Raw genomic sequence first — 21,854 nt, forward strand, 5'->3', positions numbered from 1 at the left:
CTGATGTTGGGGGTGAATTTCACCTTTCCCAGTGGGATTTCCCTGGTTTTGGGTGAATTTCCCCTTTCCCGGGTGGATTTCCCTGGTTTTGGGGTGAATTCTCCCTTTCCCGGGTGGATTTCCCTGGTTGTGGGTGAACTCTCCCTTTCCCAGGGGGATTTCCCTGGTTTTGGGGTGAATTCTCCCTTTCCCAGGGGGATTTCCCCAGTTTTGGGGGTGAATTCTCCCTTTCCCAGAGGGATTTCCCTGGTTTTGGGGGTGAATTCCCCCTTTCCCAGGGGGATTTCCCTGGTTTTGGGTGAATTCTCCCTTTCCCAGAGGGATTTCCCTGGTTTTGGGGGTGAATTCCCCCTTTCCCAGGGGGATTTCCCTGGTTTTGGGTGAATTCTCCCTTTCCCAGGGGGATATCCCTGGTTTTGGGTGAATTCTCCCTTTCCCAGGGGGATATCCCTGGTTTTGGGGTGAATTCTCCCTTTCCCAGAGGGATTTCCCTGGTTTTGGGGTGAATTCTCCCTTTCCCAGGGGGATTTCCCTGGTTTTGGGTGAATTCTCCTTTTCCCAGAGGGATTTCCCCGGTTTTGGGTGAATTCTCCCTTTCCCAGGGGGATTTCCCTGGTTTTGGGTGAATTCTCCTTTTCCCAGAGGGATTTCCCCGGTTTTGGGTGAATTCTCCCTTTCCCAGGGGGATTTCCCTGGTTTTGGGGGTGAATTCTCCCTTTCCCAGGGGGATTTCCCTGGTTTTGGGTGAATTCTCCCTTTCCCAGTGGGATTTCCCTGGTTTTGGGGGTGAATTCTCCCTTTCCCAGGTGGATTTTCCTGATTTTGGGGTGAATTCTCCCTTTCCCAGGTGGATTTCCCTGGTTTTGGGGTGAATTCTCCCTTTCCCAGGGGGATTTCCCTGGTTTTGGGGTGAATTCTCCCTTTCCCAGGGGGATTTCCCTGGTTTTGGGTGAATTCTCCTTTTCCCAGAGGGATTTCCCCGGTTTTGGAGGTGAATTCTCCCTTTCCCAGGGGGATTTCCCTGGTTTTGGGTGAATTATCCCTTTCCCAGTGGGATTTCCCTGGTTTTGGGGGTGAATTCTCCCTTTCCCACGTGGATTTTCCTGGTTTTGGGGTGAATTCTCCCTTTCCCAGGGGGATTTCCCTGGTTTTGGGGTGAATTCTCCCTTTCCCAGAGGGATATCCCTGGTTTTGGGGTGAATTCTCCCTTTCCCAGGGGGATTTTCCTGGTTTTGGGGTGAATTCTCCCTTTCCCAGGGGGATTTCCCTGGTTTTGGGGTGAATTCTCCCTTTCCCAGGGGGATTTCCCTGGTTTTGGGGGTGAATTCTCCCTTTCCCAGGGGGATTTCCCAGGTTTTGGGGTGAATTCCCCCTTTCCCAGTGGGATTTCCCTGGTTTTGGGGGTGAATTCTCCCTTTCCCAGGGGGGGTTTCCCTGGTTTTGGGATGAATTCTCCCTTTCCCAGGGGGATTTCCCTGGTTTTGGGTGAATTCTCCCTTTCCCAGTGGGATATCCCTGGTTTTGGGGGTGAATTCTCCCTTTCCCAGGTGGATTTTCCTGGTTTTGGGGTGAATTCTCCCTTTCCCAGGGGGATTTCCCTGGTTTTGGGGTGAATTCACTCTTTCCCAGAGGGATATCCCTGGTTTTGGGGTGAATTCTCCCTTTCCCAGGGGGATTTTCCTGGTTTTGGGGTGAATTCTCCCTTTCCCAGGGGGATTTCCCAGGTTTTGGGGTGAATTCTCCCTTTCCCAGAGGGATTTCCCTGGTTTTGGGGGTGAATTCTCCCTTTCCCAAGGGGATTTCCCAGGTTTTGGGGTGAATTCCCCCTTTCCCAGGGGGATTTCCCAGGTTTTGGGGGTGAATTCTCCCTTTCCCAGTGGGATTTCCCTGGTTTTGGGGGTGAATTCTCCCTTTCCCAGGGGGATTTTCCTGGTTTTGGGGTGAATTCTCCCTTTCCCAGGGGGATTTCCCTGGTTTTGGGGTGAATTCTCCCTTTCCCAGAGGGATTTCCCTAGTTTTGGGGTGAATTCTCCCTTTCCCAGGGGGATTTTCCTGGTTTTGGGGTGAATTCTCCCTTTCCCAGAGGGATTTCCCTGGTTTTGGGGTGAATTCTCCCTTTCCCAGAGGGATTTCCCTGGTTTTGGGGGTGAATTCTCCCTTTCCCAGGGGGATTTTCCTGGTTTTGGGGTGAATTCTCCCTTTCCCAGGGGGATTTCCCTGGTTTTGGGGTGAATTCTCCCTTTCCCAGGGGGATTTCCCTGGTTTTGGGATGAATTCCCCCTTTCCCAGGGGGATTTCCCAGGTTTTGGGGGTGAATTCTCCCTTTCCCAGTGGGATTTCCCTGGTTTTGGGGGTGAATTCTCCCTTTCCCAGGGGGATTTTCCTGGTTTTGGGGTGAATTCTCCCTTTCCCAGGGGGATTTCCCTGGTTTTGGGGTGAATTCTCCCTTTCCCAGAGGGATTTCCCTGGTTTTGGGGTGAATTCTCCCTTTCCCAGGGGGATTTTCCTGGTTTTGGGGTGAATTCTCCCTTTCCCAGGGGGATTTCCCAGGTTTTGGGGTGAATTCCCCCTTTCCCAGGGGGATTTCCCAGGTTGTGGGGTGAAATCCCCCTTTCCCAGGGGGATTTCCCAGGTTTTGGGGTGAATTCTCCCTTTCCCAGTGGGATTTCCCTGGTTTTGGGGTGAATTCTCCCTTTCCCAGAGGGATTTCCCTGGTTTTGGGGTGAATTCTCCCTTTCCCAGAGGGATTTCCCTGGTTTTGGGGTGAATTCTCCCTTTCCCAGGGGGATTTCCCTGGTTTTGGGGGTAAATTCTCCCTTTCCCAGGGGGATTTCCCTGGTTTTGGGTGAATTCTCCCTTTCCCAGAGGGATTTCCCCAGTTTTGGGGGTGAATTCTCCCTTTCCCAGTGGGATTTCCCTGGTTTTGGGGGTGAATTCTCCCTTTCCCAGAGGGATTTCCCCGGTTTTGGGGGTGAATTCTCCCTTTCCCAGGGGGATTTCCCTGGTTTTGGGGGTAAATTCTCCCTTTCCCAGTGGGATTTCCCTGGTTTTGGGTGAATTCTCCCTTTCCCAGAGGGATTTCCCCAGTTTTGGGGGTGAATTCTCCCTTTCCCAGGGGGACTTCCCTGGTTTTGGGGTGAATTCTCCCTTTCCCAGGGGGATTTCCCTGGTTTTGGGGTGAATTCTCCCTTTCCCAGGGGGATTTCCCTGGTTTTGGGTGAATTCTCCTTTTCCCAGAGGGATTTCCCCGGTTTTGGGGGTGAATTCTCTCTTTCCCAGGGGGATTTCCCTGGTTTTGGGTGATTTCTCCCTTTCCCAGTGGGATTTCCCTGGTTTTGGGGGTGAATTCTCCCTTTCCCAGGTGGATTTTCCTGGTTTTGGGGTGAATTCTCCCTTTCCCTGGTTTTGGGGTGAATTCTCCCTTTCCCAGAGGGATATCCCTGGTTTGGGGGTGAATTCTCCCTTTCCCAGGGGGATTTTCCTGGTTTTGGGGTGAATTCTCCCTTTCCCAGGGGGATTTCCCTGGTTTTGGGGCGAATTCTCCCTTTCCCAGGGGGATTTCCCTGGTTTTGGGGGTGAATTCTCCCTTTCCCAGGGGGATTTCCCAGGTTTTGGGGTGAATTCCCCCTTTCCCAGGGGGATTTCCCAGGTTTTGGGGGTGAATTCTCCCTTTCCCAGTGGAATTTCCCTGGTTTTGGGGGTGAATTCTCCCTTTCGCAGGGGGGGTTTCCCTGGTTTTGGGGTGAATTCTCCCTTTCCCAGGGGGATTTACCTGGTTTTGGGTGAATTCTCCCTTTCCCAGTGGGATATCCCTGGTTTTGGGAGTGAATTCTCCCTTTCCCAGGTGGATTTTCCTGGTTTTGGGGTGAATTCTCCCTTTCCCAGGTGGATTTTCCTGGTTTTGGTGTGAATTCTCCCTTTCCCAGGGGGATTTTCCTGGTTTTGGGGTGAATTCTCCCTTTCCCAGGGGGATTTCCCTGGTTTTGGGGTGAATTCTCCCTTTCCCAGGGGGATTTCCCTAGTTTTGGGGGTGAATTCTCCCTTTCCCAAGGGGATTTCCCAGGTTTTGGGGTGAATTCCCCCTTTCCCAGGGGGATTTCCCAGGTTTTGGGGGTGAATTCTCCCTTTCCCAGTGGGATTTCCCTGGTTTTGGGGGTGAATTCTCCCTTTCCCGGGGGGGGTTTCCCAGGTTTTGGGGGTGAATTCTCCCTTTCCCAGTGGGAATTCCCTGGTTTTGGGGGTGAATTCTCCCTTTCCCGGGGGGGGGTTTCCCAGGTTTTGGGGTGAATTCTCCCTTTCCCAGGGGGATTTCCCAGGTTTTGGGGGTGAATTCTCCCTTTCCCAGTGGGATTTCTCTGGTTTTGGGGGTGAATTCTCCCTTTCCCAGGGGGATTTCCCTGGTTTTGGGGTGAATTCTCCCTTTCCCAGAGGGATTTCCCTGGTTTTGGGGGTGAATTCTCCCTTTCCCAGGGGGACTTTCCTGGTTTTGGGGTGAATTCTCCCTTTCCCAGAGGGATTTCCCTGGTTTTGGGGGTGAATTCTCCCTTTCCCAGGGGGACTTTCCTGGTTTTGGGGTGAATTCTCCCTTTCCCAGGGGGATTTCCCTGGTTTTGGTGTGAATTCTCCCTTTCCCAGGGGGATTTCCCTGGTTTTGGGGTGAATTCCCCCTTTCCCAGGGGGATTTCTCTGGTTTTGGGGTGAATTCTCCCTTTCCCAGAGGGATTTCCCTGGTTTTGGGTGAATTCTCCCTTTCCCGGGGGGGGGGGGTTCCCTGGTTTTGGGTGTGAATTCTCCCTTTCCCGGGGGGGTTTCCCTGGTTTTGGGGTGAATTCTCCCTTTCCCAGGGGGATTTTCCTGGTTTTGGGGGTGAATTCTCCCTTTCCCAGGGGGATTTCCCAGGTTTTGGGGTGAATTCTCCCTTTCCCAGGGGGATTTTCCTGGTTTTGGGGGTGAATTCTCCCTTTCCCAGGGGGATTTCCCAGGTTTTGGGGGTGAATTCTCCCTTTCCCAGTGGGATTTCCCTGGTTTTGGGGGTGAATTCTCCCTTTCCCGGGGGGTTTCCCTGGTTTTGGGGTCAATTCTCCCTTTCCCGGGGGGGTTTCCCAGGTTTTGGGGTGAATTCCCCCTTTCCCAGGGGGATTTCCCAGGTTTTGGGGGTGAATTCTCCCTTTCCCAGTGGGATTTCCCTGGTTTTGGGGGTGAATTCTCCCTTTCCCAGGGTGATTTTCCTGGTTTTGGGGTGAATTCTCCCTTTCCCAGGGGGATTTCCCTGGTTTTGGGGTGAATTCTCCCTTTCCCAGAGGGATTTCCCTGGTTTTGGGGTGAATTCTCCCTTTCCCAGGGGGATTTTCCTGGTTTCGGGGTGAATTCTCCCTTTCCCAGAGGGATTTCCCTGGTTTTGGGGTGAATTCTCCCTTTCCCAGAGGGATTTCCCTGGTTTTGGGGGTGAATTCTCCCTTTCCCAGAGGGATTTCCCTGGTTTTGGGGGTGAATTCTCCCTTTCCCAGAGGGATTTCCCTGGTTTTGGGGTGAATTCTCCCTTTCCCAGGGGGATTTCCCTGGTTTTGGGGGTGAATTCTCCCTTTCCCAGAGGGATTTCCCTGGTTTTGGGGGTGAATTCTCCCTTTCCCAGAGGGATTTCCCTGGTTTTGGGGTGAATTCTCCCTTTCCCAGAGGGATTTCCCTGGTTTTGGGGTGAATTCTCCCTTTCCCAGGGGGATTTCCCTGGTTTTGGGGGTGAATTTCATCTTTCCCAGGAGGATTTCCCTGGTTTTGGGTGAATGCTCCCTTTCCCAGGAGGATTTCCCTGGTTTGGGGGGTGATTTTCCCAGAAAGCCTCCCTGCCCCGCAGTACAAAATGGCCGCCGGCAGCCGGAAGCGTGGCAAGATGTCGGGTTGTGCGCAGGCGCGGTCAATGGCCGCCATCTTTGTAAAGGGGAATGCTGTAACTGGATCAACGCAGTAATGTTTTCCAGCACTTGAAAGATCAAAGTCGTGTTATCCATTCTAAAAAAAGGAGATAAAATTAACGGAGAACTGTTTTTGAAGGGTAATAGCTGCAGAGGAGGGCGGGACCGCTGTTGCTAGGGCAGCCATCTTTGTTAAGGAGATGCAGTGGACGCCATCTTAGTTAGGGGCCTGCCGGTGACGCCATCTTTGTTAGGGGCAAAGGCCTAGTGTGGCTGCAGAGCCTGAGGCCAATATTGGAAACCATGAAAAACACACCAGTGACCAGAATTTTTTTCAGGCCTCTGAAGTCCCACAAAAGTTCAGGAAGGGGTGAGGGGAAAAAAGCTTCTTCTGCCCACAGCAAGGGCCCAGGTTTCATACCCCCTAGGTTTCAGCCTGATCTCGCACCCGGTGCGGGGGGTACTGAGCCCCACACGCACACGTGTGGAGCAGGAAGATCCCAGGTTCCATCCACCGGCCTAGTGCCGAGTCAAGGGCAGGTGGCTGACTGGGGTTCGAAGGTCGGGAGGGTCCGGAGCCGGACCAAAGAGACCAGGGCGGCCAACCGATCTCGGGAAGGGTGGGTGGGGTTCTTCGATTGGACTCAGTGCCCCCGGGCTCCCGATCGCTTTAGACTCTTTCCTTCCCGGTGGATTTACGAGGCCGCTCTTGCCTTGTGTTAATATTTAAACAGGAATGAAGGTGGAGATAAGACACCAGACAGCTGGACTCTGCCCCGACCCACCCCAAAACAGTGGGGGAGGGCACTTAATGAGCGTTACTGGAGATAAATGTGAGCTAATTTGGTCGGAAAAACAGAAGCATAAAATAATACAGCACAGGAGACCATTCGACCCATCGTTCAACAACAACAACAACTTGTATTTATAAAGCGCCTTTACCATAGTACAGGAGTTTTAAAAGACAAAATATTTGCCATCGAGCCACATAAAGATAAATTAGGGCAGATGACCAAAAGTTTGGTCAAGGAGGTAGGTTTTAAGGAGCGTCTTAAAGGAGGAGAGAGGGGTAGCGAGGCGGAGAGGTTTAGGGAGGGAATTCCAGAGCTTAGGTAAGCATGCAGGTGCAGCAGGCGGTTAAGAAGGCAAATGGTATGTTGGCCTTCGTAGCGAGAGGATTCGAGTACAGGAGCAAGGATGTCTTGCTGCAGTTATACAGGGCCTTGGTGAGACCACACCTTGAGTATTGTGTGCAGTTTTGGTCGCCTTATCTGAGGAAGGATGTTCTTGCCATGGAGGGAGTGCAGCGAAGATTCACCAGACTGATACCTGGGATGGCAGGAATGACGTATGAGGAGAGATTGGGTCAATTGGGCTTGTACTCGCTGGAGTTAAGAAGAATGAGAGGGGATCTCATTGAAACTTATAAAATTCTAACAGGACTGGACAGACTGGATGCAGGAAGGATGTTCCCGATGGCGGGGGAGTCCAGAACCAGGGGTCACAGTCTAAGGATAAGGGGTAAGCCATTTAGGACAGAGATGAGGAGGAATTTCTTCACCCAGAGAGTGGTGAACCTGTGGAATTCTCTACCACAGAAGGCAGTAGAGGCCAATTCATTAAATATATTCAAGAACAAGTTAGATATATTTCTTAAGGCTAAAGGGATCAAGGGATAGGAGGAGAAAGCAGGGACAAGGTACTGAGTTTGGATGATCAGCCATGATCTCATTAAATGGTAGAACAGGCTCGAGGGGCCGAATGGCCTGCTCCTGCTCCTATCTTCTATGTTTCTTAGGGCCTAGGCAACAGAAGGCACGGCCAGCAATGGTGGAGCGATTACAATCAGGGATGGTCAAGAGGGCAGAATTAGAGGAGCGCAGATATCTCGGGGGGGTTGTGGGGCTGGAGGAGATTACAGAGATAGGGAGGGGAGAATGGAGGGATTTGAAAACAAGGATGAGAATTTTGAAATCGAGGCGCTGCTTAACCGGGAGTCAATGTAGGTCAGCGAGCACAGGGGGTGATGGGTGAACGGGACTTGGTGTGAGTTAGGACACGGGTCTTCTTAGGCAGTCCCTCGGAACCGAGGATGACTTGCTTCCACACTAAAAATGAGTTCTCAGGTGACTGATGGAGTCCAGTGCGGGACCTACAGTCTCTGTCACAGGCGGGGCAGACGGTGGTTGAAGGGGCGGGTGGGTGGGGTGCTTGGGTTGACGTGCGCTGCTTGCGCTTGGCTGCTCTTTCAAAACTGAGATGAGGAGGAACTACTTCACTCAGAGGGCGGTAGGTCCATGGAATATGCTGCCCCAAAAGGCTGTGGAAGCTACATCATTACATAAATTTAAAACAGAAATAGACGGTTTCCTAGAAGTAAAGGGAATTAAGGGTTACGGGGAGCGGGCAGGAATTTGGACATGAGTCTAGGTTCGGATCGGTCATGGCCCTGTGGGTAGCGGAGCGGGCCCAGGGGCCCTGTAGCCTGATCCTGCTCATATTTCGTGTGTCTAATTCTGTTAGATTCAGGAGATGGTTCTGTGATAATGGATTGGCGGTTAGGATCAGATCAGCCATGATCTCATTGAATGGCGGAGCAGGGTCGAGGGGCCGAATGGCCTACTCCTGCTCCTATTTCTTATGTTCTTAGCATTTGTTGCCACCATTTGTGTAAGTGCTCCTTGGTGAGGCAGGGTTAAAATCAGTCTGCCTTGCTACTCCTGAATCTTAGCCAGTAAGTCCCAGTGGTAACTGTACATGTGGGGACATTTAGTGAAGACCTCACCAAGCTTGGCTGTCATTCCCTTATGGGCATGCATTCTGCCAACACTTGCCAGCCAAGCACATACGAGCTCACCATGTTCTTATTACTTACTGTCAAAAGTTCAGAGTCTTGTTTCCTTTCAGTGGCTGCTCACTGTCTCGTTAAAATTCGTATTTGGCTTTTATTCAGAAGTGACACAATTCTGAAGCATGAATCAGATCATTCTTAATTTAGGCGATCCAATAATATTAATAATGAGTGATCCAGCACCTCTCCCGCTGGAGATGGGGAGCTTGAGCAGATTAAAACATTTAATTCTGCCGTATGCTTTAATAAGCTCTCAATCCCCTATTCCAGGGTAGAATACATTGGAGAGCTCATTATCACCATCTTTGGTTCTCTCTTCCACATTACAAAACAACAGAAACTGAAATGGGGCAAAGTAAACAGCTACATTTCAATACTGATGCTAATGGGGCTTAGAAACATAGAAACATAGAAGATAGGAGCAGGAGTAGGCCATTCGGCCCCTCGAGCCTGCTCCGCCATTCAATGAGATCATGGCTGATCATCCAAATTCAGTACCCGGTCCCTGCTTTCTCCCCATATTGATTCATTAGTATTGATTCAGGAATTTCTCTCTCTCTCTCTCTCCTTCCCCCCCTCTCTCTCTCTCCCGAAGCGGGAGCTCAGCTGAGGTGAGTCGCGGCCCGAGAGCCCGGCCGGGCCTGAAGCGCTAGGCCGCGCACGGTCACCGTGGCCTGCCTCTAAGTCCTTCCCCCCCTCTCTCTCTCTCTCCTTCCACCCCTCTCTCTCTCTCCTTCCCCCCCTCTCTCTCTCTCTCTCCTTCCCCCCACTCTCTCTCTCTCTCTCCTTCCCCCCCTCTCTCTCTCTCTCTCCTTCCCCCCCTCTCTCTCTCTCTCTCCTTCCCCCTCTCTCTCTCCTTCCCCCCTCTCTCTCCTTCCCCCCTCTCTCTCTCCTTCCCCCTCTCTCTCCTTCCCCCCCTCTCTCTTTCCCCCCCCCTCTCTCTCTCCTTCCCCCCTCTCTCTCTCCTTCCCCCTCTCTCTCTCCTTCCCCCCTCTCTCTCCTTCCCCCCCTCTCTCTCTCTCCTTCTCCCCTCTCTCTCTCCTTCCCCCCTCTCTCTCTCTCCTTCCCCCCGCTCTCTCTCTCTCCTTCCCCCCCTCTCTCTCTCTCCTTCCCCCCTCTCTCTCTCTCCTTCCCCCCGCCCTCTCTCTCTCTCTCCTTCCCCCCCTCTCTCTCCCTCTCTCTCTCTCCTTCCCCCTCTCTCTCCTTCCCCCTCTCTCTCCTTCCCCCCTCTCTCTCTCCTTCCCCCCCTCTCTCCTTCCCCCCCTCTCTCTCCCTCTCTCTCTCTCCTTCCCCCTCTCTCTCCTTCCCCCCTCTCTCTCTCCTTCCCCCCTCTCTCTCTCCTTCCCCCCGCTCTCTCTCTCTCTCTCCTTCCCCCCTCTCTCCCTCTCTCTCTCTCCTTCCCCCCCTCTCTCTCTCTCCTTCCCCCCACTCTCTCTCTCTCTCTCCTTCCCCCCCTCTCTCTCTCTCTCTCTCCTTCCCCCCCCCTCTCTCTCTCTCTCTCCTTCCCCCCTCTCTCTCCTTCCCCCCTCTCTCTCTCCTTCCCCCCTCTCTCTCTCCTTCCCCCCTCTCTCTCTCTCTCCTTCCCCCCTCTCTCTCTCCTTCCCTCTCTCTCCTTCCCCCCTCTCTCTCTCCTTCCCCCCTCTCTCTCTCCTTCCCCCCTCTCTCTCTCTCTCCTTCCCTCTCTCTCCTTCCCCCCTGATGTGCCTCAATAATTCCGAGACTCGAAGGTAGCAGAACAAAACAAGGCTTTTATTAACTTAGAACGAAACACGTAAGCGAGAGAGATGTCGTCCTTCTGGAGATTGGGGCTAGACTGAAGCTAGCTTACAAACGGGGCCAGATATGGGCGGAGCCCTACACACAGCACATTCCAGCACATTCCAGTATACAATACAATGAGGTCTGGGGGAAGGGAAATGACACTGAAACCGATCTCAGTCACAGGCAGTGATGAATGGAAATATTTCATCACACCCCCCTCTCTCTCTCTCCTTCCCCCCCTCTCTCTCCTTCTCCCCTCTCTCTCCCTCTCTCTCTCCTTCCCCCCCTCTCTCTCTCTCCTTCCCCCTCTCTCTCTCCTTCCCTCTCTCTCCCCCCTCTCTCTCTCTCCTTCCCCCCTCTCTCTCTCTCTCTCCTTCCCCATCTCTCTCTCCTTCCCCCATCTCTCTCTCTCTCCTTCCCCCCTCCCTCTCTCTCTCCTTCCCCCCCTCCCTCTCTCTCTCCTTCCCCCCCTCCCTCTCTCTCTCCTTCCCCCCTCCCTCTCTCTCTCCTTCCCTCTATCTCTCTCCCTCCCCTTCCCTCTCTCCTTCCCACTCTCTCTTTCCCTCTCTCTCTCTCCTTCTCCCTCTCTCTCTCTCCTTCCCCCTCTCTCTCTCTCACCCTCTCCTTCCCCCTCTCTTTTTTTCTCTCTCCCTCCTTCCCTCTCTCTCTCCTTCCCCCTCTCTCTCTCTCTCCTTCCCCCCCGTCTCTCTCTCTCCTTCCCCCCCCCCGTCTCTCTCTTCTTCCCCCACACAGACAGACTCATTGATATATATAGATAAAAATTATTTCTACTTTTTTCATAACAACATGCCCTCAAAAAACACTTGGCCCCGCCGGGCACTCCAGCTAGTATTTCTATAAACAGGAGCAGGAGTAGGCCATTCGGCCCTTCGAGCCTACTCCGCCATTCAATACGATCATGGCTGATCCTCTATCTCAATACCATATTCCCACTCTCTCCCCATACCCCTTGATGCCTTTATGTATAGAAATCTATCGATCTCCTTCTTAAATATATTCAGTGACTTGGCCTCCACAGTCTTCTGTGGTAGAGAATTCCACAGGTTCACCACCCTCCAAGTGAAGAAATTTCTCCTCATCTCAGGCCTAAATGTCCTACCCCGTATCCTGAGACTGTGACCCCTCGTTCTAGACCCCCCCCAGACAGGGGAAACATCCTCCCTGCATCCAGTCTGTCTAGCCCTGTCAGAATTTTATACGTTTCAATGAGATCCCCTCTCATTCTTCTAAACTCTAGTGAATACAGGCCTAGTCGACCCAATGTCTCCTCATATGACAGTCCTGCCATCCCAGGAACCAGTCTGGTGAACCTTCGCTGCACTCCCTCTATGGCAAGTATATCCTTTCTTAGGTAAGACCAAATCTGCACACAGTACTCCAGGTGTGGTCTCACCAAGGCCCTGTACAACTGTACTGACGTTGGATTTGCAGGATCTTGCGGAGGCAGCGTTGGTGGTACCTCTCCAGTGCTTTGAGGTGCCTGCTGTACATGGTCCACGTCTCTGAGGCATACAGCAGGGCGGGTATCACTACTGCACTGTAGACCATGAGCTTAGTGCTGGGTTTGAGGTCCTGGTCTTCAAACACTCTCTTCCTCAGGCTTCTTGCTCAGTGTTCTTGCTCAGGCTAACATCCCCAGCATCGAAGCTTTGACCACGCTTGATCAGCTCCGATGGACAGGTCACACTGTCCGCATGCCCGATACGAGACTCCCAAAACAAGCTCTCGGAGCTCCAGCACGACAAGAGAGCCCCAGGTGGGCAGAGGAAATGCTTCAAGGACACCCTCAAAGCCCCCTTGAAAAAGTGCAACATCCCCACTGACACCTGGGAATCCCTGGCCCAAGACCGCACAAAGTGGCATAGTGGTTAGCACTGTTGCCTCACAGCGCCAGGGACCCGGGTTCGAATCCGGCCTCGGGCGACTGTCTGTGTGGAGTTTGCACATTCTCCCCGTGTTTGCGTGGGTTTACTCCGGGTGCTCCGGTTTCCTCCCACAGTCCAAAGATGTGCGGGTTAGGTTGATTGGCTATGATAAATTGACCCTTAGTGTTAGGGGGATTAAATACGTGGGGTTACAGGGATAGGGTGGGATATGTGTTGGTGTAGGGGTTACGGGGATCGGGTGGGATATGTGTCGGTGCAGGCTCGATGGGCCGAAATGGCCTCTATCTGCACTGTGGGGTTTCTGTGATTCTGTGAAAGTGGAGGAGAAGCATCCGGGAAAGCGCCGAACACCTCGAGTCTCTTTGCCGGGAGCAAACGGAAGCCAAGCGCAGGCAGCGCACGTCAACCCAAGCACCCCACCCACCCGCCCCTTCAACCACCGTCTGCCCTACCTGTGACAGAGACTGTAGGTCCCGCATTGGACTCATCAGTCACCCGAGAACACATTTTTAACATGGAAGCAAGTCATCCTCGGTTCCGAGGGACTGCCTAAGAAGAAGGATATTCAAGATAGAGACCGATAGATTTTTGAATATTAAGGGAATCAAGGGATACGGGGATAGTGCAGGAAAGTGGAGATGAGGTAGAAGATCAGCCATGATCTTATTGAATGGCGGAGCAGGCTCGCGGGGCCGAATGGCCGACTCCTGCTCCTATTTCTTATGTTCTTATATAAGGCCCTGAGCTCTGGAATTCCCTCCCTAAACCTCTCCGCCTCGCTCTCCTCTAAGACGCTCCTTAAAACCGACCTCATTGACCCAGCTTTTGGCCACTTGTCCCTAATATCTCATGTGACTCGGTGTCAAATTATGTCTGTTAATCACTCCTGTGAAGTGCCCTGGGACATTTTACTACGTTAAAGGCGCTATATAAATGCAATTTGTTGTTGTTGCGCGGTTCCGGTCTCCACACTACAAAAAGGACATAGAAGTTATCCACTTTGGTAGAAAAAACAGAAAGGCAGAGTATTTCCTAAATGGTGAAAGGTTGGGGAGTGCAGATGCTCAAAGGGACCTGGGCGTCCTTGTACATGAGTCACTGAAAGTGAATGTGCAGGTGCAGCAAGCCATTAGGAAGGCAAATGGTATGCTGGCCTTCATTACAAGAGGATTTGAGTACAGGAGTAAAGAAGTCTTACTCCAATTCTATAGGGCCTTGGTGAGACCACACCTGGAGTACTGTGTACAATTTTGGTCTCCTTACCTAAGGAAGGATATACTTGCCATAGAGGGAGTGCAACGAAGGTTCATGAGATTGATTCCCGGGATGGCGGGACTGTCGTATGAGAAGAGATTGAGTAAACTAGGCCTGTATTCTCTTGAATTCAGAAGAATGAGAGGGGATCTCATTGAAGCATACAAAATTATTACAGAGCTTGATAGGGTGGATGCTGGGAGAATGTTTCCCTTGGTTGGGGAGTCTAGAACCAGGAGTCACAGCCTCAGGATAAAGGGTAGGCCATTCAGGACTTGAGCTGAGAAGAAATTTCTTCACTCAGAGAATGGTGATTCTTTGGGATTCTCTACCCCAGAGGGCTGTGGAGGCTCAGTCATTGGGTCTATTCAAAACAGAAGTCGATAGATTTCTGACTAGTAAAGGCATCGAGGGATATGACGATAGGGCCGGTGAATGGAGTTGAGGTCGATGATCAGCCATGATCTCATTGAATGGCGGAGCAGGCTCGAGGGGCCGAATGGCCGACTCCTGCTCCTATTTCTTATGTTCTGGAGAAAGAGCAAAACAGATTTGCAAGGATGGCGCCAGGACAGAGATTACAGCTATCGGGAAAGGTCGAACAGGTTGCGGATTCACTCTCTAGAAAAGAGAAGACTCGGAGGAGACCTGATCGAGATCTTTAAAATTCTGAATGGGTTGGACAGGCTCGATGTGGAGAGGTCGTTTCCCACTTGTGGGAGAATCTAAAAGAATAAATACAAGATAGGGAGTGGTTAGAATGTGGGACTCACGACCACGGGAAGTTGGTGAGGCGAACAGCAGAGGTGATTTCAACAGGAAACTAGATGAGTGCATGAGAGAAAAGGGAATAGAAAGGTCTGCTGAAAGGCTGAGGTGAGGAATGGGAGGAGACTCGTGCAGAGTATAAGCACCAGTACAGACTGGTTGGGCCGAATGGCCTGTTTCGGTGCCGTATATTCTAAGTAATTCTCCCACCTCCCCCTCCAATCCCTTTCTGTCTTTCCCATTATCTCCCGAACATTGTTGTTGCTTTAAGGTGTCAGAGTGGATCAGTGGAAAGCATTCTCGCCCCTGAATCAGACGGTCGCAGGGTCGAGCCCCACTCCAGAGACTCGAGCTCCATAATCCAGGCCGACACTGTCGGAGGGGCAGTACTGAGGGAGCGCCACACTGACGGAGAATCAGTACTGAGGGAGCGCCGCACTGTCGGAGGGGCGGTACTGAGGGAGCGCCGCACTGTCGGGGAATCAGGACTGAGGGAGCGCCGCACTGTCGGAGGGTCAGTACTGAGGGAGCGCCGCACTGTCGGAGGGGCAGTACTGAGGGAGCGCCGCACTGTCGGAGGGGCAGTACCGAGGGAGCGCTGCACTGTCGGAGGGGCAGTACTGAGGGAGCGCCGCACTGTCAATGGGGCAGTACTGAGGGAGCGCCGCACTGTCGGAGGGGCAGTACCGAGGGAGCACCGCACTGTCGGAGGGGCAGTACTGAGGGAGCGCCGCACTGTCGGAGGGGCAGTACTGAGGGAGCGCCGCACTGTCGGAGGGGCGGTACTGAGGGAGCACCGCACTGTCGGAGGGGCAGTACCGAGGGAGAGCCGCACTGTCGGAGGGGCAGTACTGAGGGAGCGCCGCACTGTCGGAGGGGCGGTACTGAGGGAGCACCGCACTGTCGGAGGGGCAGTACCGAGGGAGAGCCGCACTGTCGGAGGGGCAGTACTGAGGGAGTGCCGCACTGTCGGAGGGGCAGTACTGAGGGAGTGCTGCACTGTCGGAGGGGCAGTACTGAGGGAGCGCCACACTATCGGAGGGGCAGTACTGAGGGAGTGCCGCACTGTCGGAGGGGTCATCTTTCGGATGAGACGTTAAACCAAGGACCCTGTCTGTCAGGGGGATGCAAGCAATCCCATGGACAGGACTGGAAGATGAGCAGCTGAAAGGTACTGAGGTTAATGTCCAATCAGACCTCGAGATCAATAAAAACAGGGATCAGACAGATATCAGTACAAGAATTTTATTATACATCAACACAAATATACAGAAATACACCTCACCTCAAGACAGGGTCTGTCCACAACACAGAGGCTCACTCCCGCACTGAGCGGAGGATGAGCAGATACACAGGGCTCAATGTTGGGGGAGAGAGAGAGAGACAGACTGATATACCGATAAAAGTGGTTTACCACACAGACAGAGACAGAGAGACAGAAAGAGAGACAGAAAGAGAGAGAGACAGAGAGAGAGAGACACAGAGAGACAGAGAGAGAGAGAGACAGAGAGAGACAGAGAGAGAGAGAGACAGAGACAGAGAAAGACAGAGAGAGCGAGGACCCGTACCCCGGGGAGAGTCGGCGCCCGCGGGGGAACCCGTGCCCTTCGCTGGACGGGAGTGAGCGCCTTGTGTTTGTCACAGTGAATGGAACAGACTGCACCGAGGACACAACAAACATTTCTTAAAAAAGGACAACACATCAGAACAGGCGCAGGACAGAAAGTCATTCCACACGGGCCAAAGTGCAAGAAGGAACCAGAACTGCCAGTCACCGAGAGCAGCAAGCACGCACGTACACAGCAATATTTACACCAATATCAAAGTACATGAGAGTGCAGGAGGAGCGAGGGGAGGGGAAGGGAAGGGGCAGGAGGTTAGACGCGCCCCCGGGAGGGGGGCGTCAGAAGTCAGAGGCAACACCTCCGTCCCTCATGACCCCTCTCCCCCCATTGAGCCAGGGATGATGTCGGGAGTGGGGTGGGGGGTCCAGAGTAGGATTGGAAGTCCGAGTGATCTGCCTCGCGGTGAACTTCGACCCCTGGGGATTAGGGGGGGGGGGGAAAAGGGGTTGCATTTAATTGGGACTAGGGTCAGTTTCGGGAGCGACGCAATCGCTGTTAAAACCGGGGGGCGAAAGACTCGCGTCAAAAAAACGCGCAACCTCAAATCTTTGCACGGAGGAAGGGGGTGAGGGGGGGAAACCAACCGCGGCGCCAGCACCGAGGAGGGGGGGGGAGCGGGTCCCTCACTCTCGCCGACCTGGGCGCCATTCGGGCAACACTCCCAAACCACAAACGCCCGTTAAACACGGACGGGCTTAAATTCCTCCCCTGGGAGAATCAGCCCAGAACGTTTTCCACCCCCGGGGAGGGGAGCCCATGCATGAGGGGAATCAACCCCCCATGCCCCATTGTTACCGGGGTGAGGGGGTTGGGAAAGGAGAAGGGGGGGGGCATTCTCCATCTCTAACATACTCGCGTGGTAGGGGGGCCTATCGGGCGTGCCCCGAAAAGCAAGTACTCCTCCACGCTGCTCACTCCGGATTCACGTCAACAGCCCCCTGAGGGTGCGAGAGAGAGAGAGAGAAAGGGAGATGGTGGGGAGGAGGGGGGCGGCAGTCTGGATGGAGCTGTTTCTCCCGCTGCCCACACCCCCCAGGGAGAGCCTCAGGCTGCGTGGCATCCGACAGCGAGGGGCGCCAGGGAGCGGGACTGCGGGTGGAGCGCTCAATCCCAACCATTGTCTTTGATCATGTGGGTAACCTCGATGATAAATTTCCCTTCCTTGTATTTCTGGCTGTTCTCGTACGCTTGTTCCTAGAGAGAAAAAAAACAGGCGTTAAAGTCAGCGGCACTTGAGATACGGGTCCCCGCGGGCACTGACTCTCGCTGTGATACGGGTCCCCGCGGGCGCCGACTCTCCCCGGGGTACGGATCCCCGCGGGCAACGACTCTCCCCGGGGTACGGGGTCCCCGCAGGCGCCGACTCTCCCCGGGGTACGGGTCCCCGCAGGCGTCGACTCTCCCCGGGATACGGATCCCCGCAAGCACCGACTCTCCCCAGGGTACGGGTCCACGCGGGCACTGACTCTCTCCCAGGGGTACGGGTCCCCGCGGGCACCGACTCTCCCCGGGGTACAGGTCCCCATGGGCTCCGACTCTCCCCGGGGTACGGGTCCCCGCGGGCACTGACTCTCCCCGGGGTAACGGGTCCCTGCGGGCACTGACTCTCCCTGGGGTACGGGTCCCCGCGGGCGCCGACTCTCCCCGGGGTATGGGTCCCCGCGGGCGCCGACTCTCCCTGGGGGACCCGCGGGCACTGACTTCTCCCTGGGGTACAATAGAAACCATAGAAGACAGGAGCAGGAGTAGGCCATTCAGCCCCTCGAGCCTGCTCCGCCATTCGATGCGATCATGGCTAATCATCCAAATTCAGTACCCCGGTCCCTGCTTTCTCCCCATATCCCTTGATCCCTTTAGCCTTAAGAAATATATCCAACTCCTTCTTGAATATATTTAATGAATTGGCCTCTACTGCCTTCTGTGGTAGAGAATTCCACAGGTTCACCACTCTCTGGGTGAAGAAATTCCTCCTCATTTCTGTCCCTAAATGGCTTACCCCTTATCTTTAGACTGTGACCCCTGGTTCTGGACTCCCCGACCATCGGGAACATCCTTCCTGCATCTAGTCTGTCCAGCCCTGTTAGAATTTTATAAGTTTCAATGAGATCCCCCTCTTCATTCTTCTAAACTCCAGCGAGTATAAGCCCAATCAACCCAATCTCTCCTCATACGTCATTCCTGCCATCCCAGGGTATCAGCCTGGTGAATCTTCACTGAACTCCTTCCATGGCAAGAACATCCTTCCTCAGATAAGGCGACCAAAACTGCACACAATACTCAAGATGTGGTCTCACCCACGCCCTGTACAACTGCAGCAAGACATCCTTGTTCCTGTACTCAAACCCTCATCGCTACAAAGACCAACATACCATTTGCCTTCTTAACCGCCTGCTGCAGCCTGCATGCTTACCTTCAGCGACTGGTGCACAAGGACACCCAGGTCTCGCTGCACTTCCCCCTTCTCCCAATCTATTGCCATTCAGATAATAATCTGCCTTCCTGTTTTTGCCACCCAACGTGGACAACCTCCGCATTTATCCACGTTATATTGCATCTGCCATGTTTCTGCCCAATCACCCAACATGTCCAAATCATCCTGGAGTTTCTCGATATCCTCCTCACAGCACACACGCCCACCCAGCTTTGTGTCGTCTGCAAATTTGGAGATATTACATCTAGTTCCCTCGTCTAGATCATTAATATATATTGTGATAGCTGGGGTCCAAGGGACCAATCCCTGCGGTACCACCACTAGTCACTGCCTGCCACTCGGAAAAGGACCCCGTTTATTCCATCTCTTTGCTTTCTGTCTGCCAACCAGTTCTCTATCCAAGTCAATACCTTTGCCCCCAATCCCATGTGCCTTAACTTTGCACGCTAATCTCTTATGCGGGACTTTATCGAAGGCCTTCTGAAAGTCCAGATACACCACATCCACTGGTTCTCCCTTATCTATTTTACCAGTTACATCCTCAAAAAATTCCAGTAGATTAGTCAAGCACGATTTACCTTTTGTAAATCCATGTTGACTTTGTCCGATCTGTCACTGTTTTCCAAGTGCTCTGCTATTACATCTTTTATAATGGACTCTCGCATTTTCCCCACTACCGATGTCAGTCTTACCGGTCTATAATTCCCCGTTTTCTTTCTACCACCTTTTTTTGAATAGTGGGGTAACATTAGCTACCCTCCAATCCATGGGAACTGTTCCAGAGTCTATCGAGTTCTGGAAGATGATCAGCAATGTATCTACTATTTCTAGGGCCACTTCCTTAAGTACCCTAGGATGTAGATTATCAGGCCCTGGGGATTTATCGGCCTTCAATCCCATCAATTTCCCTAACACGATTTCCCTACAAATACTGATTTCTTTCAGTTCCCTCCCTTTCGTCAGATCCCTATGTTCCCTGGCATCTCTGGGAGGTTATTTGTGCCTTCCTTTGTGAAGACAGAACCAAAATATGTATTTAGTTGGTCTGCCATTTCTTTGTTCCCCATTATAAATTCCCCTGATTCTGACTGGTCCCCACGGGCTCCGACTCTCCCCGGGCGCGGGTCCCCACAGGCACCGACTCTCCCCGGGGTACGGGGTCCCCACGGACACCGACTCAACCCAGAGTACGGGTCCCCGCGGGCACCGACTCTCCCCGGGGTACGGGTCCCCGCGGGCACCGACTCTCCCCGGAGTACGGGTCCCTGCGGGCTCTGACTCTCCCTGGGGTACGGGACACCGTGGTCGCCCACTCTCCCCGGGGCACGGGTCCCCGCAGGCGCCGACTCTCCCCGGGGCACGGGTCCCCGCGGGCGCTGACTCTCCCTGGGGTACGGGTCCCCACGGGCACCGACTCTCCCCGGGGTACGGGTCCCCACGGGCACCGACTCTCCCCGGGGTACGGGTCCCCTGGTGTCTTGCACCGTGGGACCTGGGCCATTCCTCTGGTGTCCTGCAACGTGGGGTCTCGGCCCTTCCCCTGGTGTCCTGCAACGTGGGGTCTCGGCCCTTCCTCTGGTGTCCTGCACTGTGGGGTCTCGGCCCTTCCCCTGGTGTCCTGCACTGTGGGGTCTCGGCCCTTCCCCTGGTGTCCTGCACTGTGGGGTCTCGGCCCTTCCCCTGGTGTCCTGCACCGTGGGGCCTCGGTCCTTCCCAGTACTCACATATTTCCAGCCCAGTGTTGTCTTGCAATTCTCGCAGTAGATATCTGCCACAGCATGCAGTCCCGTGAGTAACACTCGTTCCTCTGCTGGCCCACAGCCCCACATTCACCCTGTTCCAGGGAGAGAGAGAGAGAGAGAGAGAGAGAGCGAGAGAGTCAACTCCACAGCATGGGAACCTGGGCCTTTCCTGCTCTGTGTGGGGCTCAGTAACTTGGCCCATCACCCCCCTGTGCTGTCCCGTGTCCTAACTCGCACCAAGACCCGTTCACCCATCAGCCCCTGTGCTCACTGACCAACACCAGCTCCCAGTCCCCGAGGGCCTCGATTTTAAAATTCTCATCCTTGTTTTTCAAATCCCTCCATGGCCTCCTCACCCCCCTCCCTATCTCTGTAACCTCCTCCAGCCCCTACCACCCCTCCCTATCTCTGTAACCTACTCCAGCCCCTACAACCCTCCCTATCTCTGTAAACCTACTCCAGCCCCTACCACCCTCCCTATCTCTGTAACCCTCCTCCAGCCCCTACAACCCTCCCTATCTCTGTAACCTCCTCCAGCCCCTACAACCCTCCCTATCTCTGTAACCTCCTCCAGCCCCCTACCACCCCTCCCTATCTCTGTAACCTCCTCCAGCCCCTACAACCCTCCCTATCCCTGTACCCTCCTCCAGCCCCAACCACCCTCCCAATCTCTGTAACCTCCTCCAGCCCCTACGACCCTCCCTATCTCTAACCTCCTGCAGCCCCTACCACCCCTCCCTATCTCTGTAACCTCCTCCAGCCCCTACAACCCTCCATATCTCTGTAACCTCCTCCAGCCCCCACAACCCTCCCAGATAGTCATAGAGTCATACAGCACAGAAAGAGGGCCCTTCGGCCCATCGTAGTCCGCGCCGGCCATCAAGCCCTGTCTATTCTAATCCCATTTTCCAGCACTGGGTCCGTAGCCTTGTATGCTATGGCGTTTCGAGTGCTCATCTAAATGCTTCTTGAATGTTGTGAGGGTTCCTGCCTCTACCACCCTTTCAGGCAGTGAGTTCCAGATTCCAACCACCCTCTGGGTGAAAAAGTTCTTCCTCAAATCCCTCTAAACCTCCTGCCCCTTACCTTGAAACTATGCCCCCTGGTTATTGACCCCTCTACTAAGGGGAAAAGTTCCTTTCTATTTCCCCTATCTATGCCCCTCATAATTTTGCACACCTCAATCAGGTCCCCCCTCGACCTTCTCTGCTCCAAGGAAAACAAACCCCAGCCTGTCCAGTCTCTCTTCATAGCTGAAGCGCTCCACCAGCCCAGGTAACATCCTGGTGAATCTCCTCTGCACCCTCTCCAATTGCAATCACATCCTCCTATAGTGTGGCGACCAGAACTGCACACAGTATTCCAGCTGTGGCCTAATTAGCGCTTTGTACAGCTCCATCATAACCTCCTGCTCTTATATTCTATGCCTCGGCTAATGAAGGCAAGTATCCCATATGCCTTCTTAACCACCTTATCTACCTGTCCTGCTGCCCTTCAGGGATCTAAGTACATGTACACCAAGGTCTCCTCTGATCCTCTGTCCTTCCTAGGGTCCTACCATTCATTGTGTATTCCCTTGCCTTGTTAGTCCTCCTAAAAATGCATC

At 53.6% G+C, this 21,854-nt stretch overlaps 1 protein-coding gene across 1 annotated transcript; it reads right to left on the reverse strand.

The window, feature by feature from the left end:
* Positions 1–15,679: 15,679 nt before the first annotated feature.
* On the reverse strand, positions 15,680–20,560 carry LOC147094626 (protein yippee-like 2). Its single transcript, XM_085974454.1, has 2 exons — positions 20,231–20,560; positions 15,680–17,269 (listed from the first exon to the last, which is right to left on the reverse strand). The coding sequence occupies exons 1-2, from the start codon at positions 20,333–20,335 to the stop codon at positions 17,180–17,182; spliced, it is 195 nt and encodes a 64-aa protein (XP_085830580.1). The 5' UTR covers positions 20,336–20,560; the 3' UTR covers positions 15,680–17,179.
* Between the last annotated feature and the right edge of the window lie 1,294 nt (positions 20,561–21,854).

This window comes from Somniosus microcephalus, unplaced genomic scaffold (genome assembly GCF_052327205.1).
Source record: "Somniosus microcephalus isolate GS21.2 unplaced genomic scaffold, FLI_Smic_1.0 unresolved_chr1, whole genome shotgun sequence".
In the NCBI taxonomy this organism is placed as follows: domain Eukaryota; kingdom Metazoa; phylum Chordata; class Chondrichthyes; order Squaliformes; family Somniosidae; genus Somniosus; species Somniosus microcephalus.